This window comes from Cryptococcus neoformans, chromosome 6 (genome assembly GCF_000149245.1).
Source record: "Cryptococcus neoformans var. grubii H99 chromosome 6, complete sequence".
In the NCBI taxonomy this organism is placed as follows: Eukaryota; Fungi; Basidiomycota; class Tremellomycetes; order Tremellales; family Cryptococcaceae; genus Cryptococcus; species Cryptococcus neoformans.
In genome coordinates this window covers 265,001-270,000 of record NC_026750.1, presented here as the reverse complement: position 1 = coordinate 270,000, position 5,000 = coordinate 265,001, and the positions used below count along the sequence as shown (strand labels likewise).

The 5,000-nt window shown below is 54.6% G+C and overlaps 4 protein-coding genes and 2 non-coding genes; 3 read left to right on the top strand and 3 right to left on the bottom strand.

Moving 5' to 3' along the window:
• The window catches only part of CNAG_02458 (GTPase activating protein), a 5,767-nt gene extending 4,174 nt beyond the window's left edge, over positions 1-1,593 (top strand). Inside the window, exon 8 of the mRNA XM_012194321.1 lies at positions 1-1,593. This exon is cut by the window's left edge and continues 276 nt beyond it. The gene's annotated coding sequence lies outside the window, so the exon portion shown is untranslated.
• CNAG_02459 (Atypical/ABC1/ABC1-A protein kinase) overlaps positions 1-2,259 on the bottom strand; it is a 2,382-nt gene extending 123 nt beyond the window's left edge. The window contains exons 1-5 of the mRNA XM_012194320.1: positions 1,608-2,259; positions 1,491-1,557; positions 1,228-1,413; positions 629-1,176; positions 1-568 (exon numbers count right to left, since the gene is read on the bottom strand). The exon at positions 1-568 is cut by the window's left edge and continues 123 nt beyond it. Coding sequence (XP_012049710.1) covers positions 11-568; positions 629-1,176; positions 1,228-1,413; positions 1,491-1,557; positions 1,608-2,108 — 1,860 coding nt within the window. The 5' untranslated portion in view covers positions 2,109-2,259 and the 3' untranslated portion in view covers positions 1-10. The remainder of the gene's footprint in view (positions 569-628; positions 1,177-1,227; positions 1,414-1,490; positions 1,558-1,607) is intronic.
• Positions 2,236-3,807, top strand: CNAG_02460 (coproporphyrinogen III oxidase). XM_012194319.1 has 4 exons: positions 2,236-2,408; positions 2,458-2,556; positions 2,606-3,522; positions 3,576-3,807. The coding sequence occupies exons 1-4, from the start codon at positions 2,241-2,243 to the stop codon at positions 3,685-3,687; spliced, it is 1,296 nt and encodes a 431-aa protein (XP_012049709.1). The 5' UTR covers positions 2,236-2,240; the 3' UTR covers positions 3,688-3,807.
• On the bottom strand, positions 2,293-3,692 carry CNAG_12535. Its single transcript, XR_001045808.1, has one exon. It is a non-coding gene; the product is annotated as a hypothetical RNA (non-coding RNA).
• The window catches only part of CNAG_07627 (hypothetical protein), a 5,686-nt gene continuing 4,443 nt past the window's right edge, over positions 3,758-5,000 (bottom strand). Inside the window, exons 12-16 of the mRNA XM_012194318.1 lie at positions 4,737-4,948; positions 4,612-4,675; positions 4,338-4,557; positions 4,205-4,277; positions 3,758-4,126 (exon numbers count right to left, since the gene is read on the bottom strand). Of these exons, the coding sequence (XP_012049708.1) occupies positions 3,938-4,126; positions 4,205-4,277; positions 4,338-4,557; positions 4,612-4,675; positions 4,737-4,948 (758 nt within the window). The 3' untranslated portion in view covers positions 3,758-3,937. The remainder of the gene's footprint in view (positions 4,127-4,204; positions 4,278-4,337; positions 4,558-4,611; positions 4,676-4,736; positions 4,949-5,000) is intronic.
• Positions 3,973-5,000, top strand: part of CNAG_12534 — a 1,590-nt gene continuing 562 nt past the window's right edge. The window contains exons 1-2 of the non-coding RNA XR_001045807.1: positions 3,973-4,238; positions 4,295-5,000. The exon at positions 4,295-5,000 is cut by the window's right edge and continues 562 nt beyond it. This is a non-coding gene — a non-coding RNA (hypothetical RNA). The remainder of the gene's footprint in view (positions 4,239-4,294) is intronic.

Here is a 5,000-nt window from a genome sequence, read left to right as displayed (position 1 = left end):
AAAGCCAAACCTAACCCTCTTTATAACCCCCAACTTCCTCCTCCCAAAGTTTCTTACAATCCACATTCGCCCGCATCTTTGCACACATCAAGAACGCTCCACTCAATTTCCTATTGAGCGAATACGTTTCCTGCGGTGGCGGGGTGAGACGGTGTTTGAGCATGATGGGGATGAGGGCGCGGATGGACTCGGTGATTGTCTGTTTGGCGAATGGGTATGGGCCGTGGTGGGAGAAGGGGGAGGCGACGAGGGCCATGGAGTCGAGATGCGCTTGGACCATTTCGTCGTTTTCCTCCCCGGTCAAATACCCCAAATTCAAACTCTCCACGCGCATCCTCTCCCTATCCCCTTCCAACGCGCTTTTCAACAACCTATACCACCCATCCATGAATTCTTTAGTGTATTCTCTACTTGCGCCAAAATCGATCAGCTGGATCTGGGGTGATGATGATGGAGAGGGGGAAGGGGAGGAAGGGGAGAATAAAAAGTTTGCCCAGTTGGGATCGGTTTGCATGAATCGGAATTGAAAGAGTTCGCGAAGACAGAGACGGAGGATGTTGGTGCCAATCTAATTTCCCAAGTCATTAAACGGCACGAGAAAAAAAAAAAAAAAAACAGTGCAACTTGCCAAATCACGAGTTTCTTGAGAGAGATTCTTGACCCGGCTCAACGGTTTCCCATCCATCCACTCTGTCGTCAACACTTTACCGGTCGTCGCTTCGTCGATTACTTGGGGCACTACAAAAAACGTATCGCCCGCCAAGAGGTGTGCGAATTTCTTGCCGGCTGCTGCTTCCCTAATATAATCACACTCATCTTCCAACTCTCTCCGCATGACTGCTATCGTGTTTTGCAAATACAGTCCCTTTGGCAAGAGCGCCGATGTGCGGAGGAGGAGGGAGAGGTTGGACAAGTCGGATTCGATCGAGGACGCCACGCCGGGGAACTGGATCTTGACGGCGACCTGCCTCCCATCTTTGAGGATGGCGCGATGCACTTGACCGATCGAGGCGGACGCGATCGGTGTACGGTCAAATTGGGTAAACAGGTTGGCTTGCCAGTCGGCACCGAGTTCGTCGCGGAGGACCTTGTCCATCTGCCAGTCGGGCATGTAGTTGGCGTGGGCTTGGACTTGGTGCAGGACCTGCTCGATTTCGGGCGGGAGCATGTGGTTGTCTGTGTGTGTGGGTGGGTTAAGCGGGGGTGTGTGAAGAAAAGAAGACGTACCTTGGATAGACATGAATTGGCCCAACTTTAATGCAGCACCCCTCATGCGGCCGAGGGTAGAGACGAGCCGCCTGATATTCGCATCGCTCATAAACACACTCCCACCGCTCTTTTCGCCGCCGTTTCCTGCGGTAGACCGCCGGATAGATTCTGATGCGGCGCCCCATGAGAGTGATGCGGCAAGTGCTGCAACAGTCGTAGGAAATATTCCTTGTCAGTGGCTCCTTGGCGAAAGCAGGGACAGGGGCGGGGGAGGATCTTACAGCCATAGTGGAAAAGACGACCGAGTCGGGAAGCAGGTACTCTGGACGCACGCAAGATCACCGGGGTCTTTGTCGATAGGTTGTTAGCTATGCAAGTATACGGATGGTGCAGCATACCTCTTCGTCTTCTGGGAGTGTGATGAGAGGTTCAACAGGGTGATTTTTGATGCCAGGTCCAGCGTCGAGCTCTTGGACGATGGGCGGGACGGGCTGAGGCGGTTTATCGGCGTCTACAGTTTTCGCTGGTTCCATAGTGTTCGCTGGTCGCACTGGCTTGGCTGGTCGCGCTGGTTCCGGTGGTCGAGCAGAGGTGGATGGGCCAGCATTGGGAGTGGGCCTGGATTCAGGCTGGACATACCTGACAGGACCGCGATGGCCTGCTTTCAGGCTGAGGGGCAGGGGAATACCGTGTCCCTTGTCTGCTGGATGGGTGCCGGGTGCGGGCGGGGGGGGGAGGTGCGGCGCTGCGTTTATGAGTCTGTCGAGGGCTGCTGCGCGGGAGAGGGGGGGGGGTGCTGCTGTCGTCGCTGTCGCCGCTGCCGTCCCCGCCTCCCCCCGCTGGATCGCTGCCGAGCGTGCGAGCACCCTGAGTGCTGCGGAGAGCATGGTGGTGTGCATGTGCAGAAGTGCGGATTCGTTATTTGGCTCGGGCGTTGCCGGGGGGCGTAAGTGACTTTCTCCGGCAATTTCCTCTGCGCACGTATATAAACCGCTTCCTCTGCTGCACGCATTCATCCATCCCCCCCCGCCATGCCCCCCCGGATCCCCCCCTCCCCCCTCCGCCTGCCGCGCACGCTCCCCCGCCGGCTGTACTCCACGCGCCCCCCTCCCCCTCCTTCCCGCGTCCTCCTCGGCTGCGCCACCACCGGCTTCCTCGTCGGCCTCGCGTTCGAGCTCACACGGCGCTACAGAGGTAATGTACGTCGCCCATATCCGTAGCATATCTGCAGCTGCTCACACCGCCCAGGACATCGCCCGCTGCGACGCCGTGCCCGCCGTCGACGCCATCGACACACACGGCTTCCCCTGGCAGCCCGCCGACGCCATCGAACACGACGACCCTGCTGTAAGCCCCCGCCCCTATTTATCAGATGCTGTTCGCTGACACCCGGCAGAACCCTATGCGCATCCGCATGGCCGCCTGGGTCAAGTCGCTGCAGGACCACATCGTCAACACCATGGAACACATCGAATCCTCCGCCGCGCCCAACGAATTCTCCCCGTCCCCCGCCCCGCCCACATTCCTGCGCGACGCCTGGATCCGCCCCGAAGGCGGCGAAGGCTCCTCCTGCGTCCTCGCCGACGGCCGCGTCTTTGAAAAAGCCGGTATCAACGTCTCCGTCGTCCACGGTAAACTCCCTCCCAAGGCCCAAAAGGCCATGCTGCCGGACCACCCGAGCCTGCCGGAACCCACCGGCACCGTCCCCTTCTTCGCAACCGGCCTCAGCATCGTCATCCACCCCCGGAACCCACACGTGCCCACCGTCCATCTCAACTACAGGTACTTTGAGATTGAAGACCCCGAGACCGGGAAACCGAAAACGTGGTGGTTTGGCGGCGGATCCGACCTCACCCCGTCCTACCTCGACGAGGCCGATGCCGTCCATTTCCACAAGACGCTCAAGCAAGCGTGTGACCAGCACGACGAGCGCTACTGGCCCGATTTCAAGCAGCAGTGCGACAAGTACTTCACCATCACCCACCGCGGCGAGTGTAGAGGCATAGGCGGGATCTTCTTTGACGATCTCACCACGTCGTCCCCCGTACATGCCCCGCCCCCCGGCGCACCAAACACCGAGCGGGGGCCAAGCGCCGAAAAGATTTTCGAGTTTGTAAAATCCGCTTCGTCCGCCTTCCTCCCCGCATACGTCCCCATCGTCTACAAGCACATGAACGACAGCTGGACGCCCGAGGAAAAGAGGTGGCAGCAGTTGAGAAGAGGGAGGTATGTCGAGTTTAATTTGGTTTATGATAGAGGCACCAAGTTTGGGTTGAACACCCCAGGGGCGAGGATAGAAAGTATCTTGATGTCGTACGTTTTTGTGTTCTCCTCTCTTCCTCTTCCAATATTAACACCCGCGATAGGTTGCCGGAAACGGCACGATGGGAATACATGTCCCCGCTGGGTAAAGAAGGGTCCGGGACCCGCGAAGAAAAGCTCATGGAGGTTTTGAAGAATCCTCGTGACTGGGTGTAAAAAAAAGGTTTACAAACCATTATCTAGAAAACATCAGTCTCACATCTCATCCCAATTCTCTCCTAATCATACTTTTTATCCAGGGAATTATGCATAGCTTTTAATGTCTAGCCTGAAAAAACTCTTACAACAGATTGCAACTCGAGAAAAAGTCAAACCGGAACAGCTCGGAAACGATTAAAAAAAAAGGCCAAAAACAAAAGTGTCCAAAAATGGAAATACCCGGAAAAGAAGCAAAAAAAAAAAGGCATTAAGCGTTCACAGTACCAGGTGTAGCCTGTACAGTATCCTCTTCCGCCTTTGATTCCGCACGTCTTCGCGGCGTAGGCGTCAGAGGTACTCTTATCAAAGTCCCCGGTGTGGGAGGAACACCAGGCGGTCTCTTGGGCCGGGCTTGTAATCGGAGATCTTTATTGTCAATCGCAATACTCTTTGTACACTGCCACAAAATTGCCGTCAGTCATTGTTTTTTGGACTCCCCAAAATATGGAAAAAAAAAAAAAAAAGATCAACCTACGTTGGATGTTTTGTAAATACCGACAAGACGATGGGCAAGTTCAAACATGTCATTTCGTAAAGAAATGACAATACTAATCTTCTTCGTTAGCCCGCTTTCCTTTATCAGCCAGGCTTAGAGACTTGAGACATACAATTGCGCCGCCTGGGTTTTTGATTGGATATAGTTGGCCACAATCGAGACGTTTTTGAAATCCAGCGCCGCATCAATTTCGTCCATAAAGTAAAGAGGCGTAGGCTTGAAGACGTGCAAGGCGAAAACAAGAGCAAGCGACGCCAGCGTCTTTTCACCACCAGACAGGTTGGCAATGGCTCGCCACGACTTTTTGGGAGGCATGATGGAGAGTACAACGCCTATCCAGCGGGTTAGATATACGCCAAAATGCACTCAACACTGGATCAACTCGCCTTCAGAGAATGGGTCCATGCTATCAATCAACTCGATCTCTGCATTACCACCCATGGTAATCATCTATCGCGTCCGTTAGCTCCTTTGAATCAACGGGTCGTAAAAAAAAAAAAAAGAGACTTGCCTGATACATTTCCTTCAATTTAGCCGTAATGGCCGTGAACCCTGCCATAAACTCATCCAATCTAACCTTTCTCAGCTCATCGTACCGGGCTTTGGCCGCATCTCGAGCGTTCGTAACCGTTTCGAGGTCTCTCGCTCGGTCCAGAAACTCGGCTTCTCGTTTACGGTACTCGGCGAGGATGTTGAGGTTCGGTCGGGAACTCTTAACGTCATCTGCAGATCCTCAAATTGTCAGCTTTATTTCAATGACCCAAAAGAAAAAGGA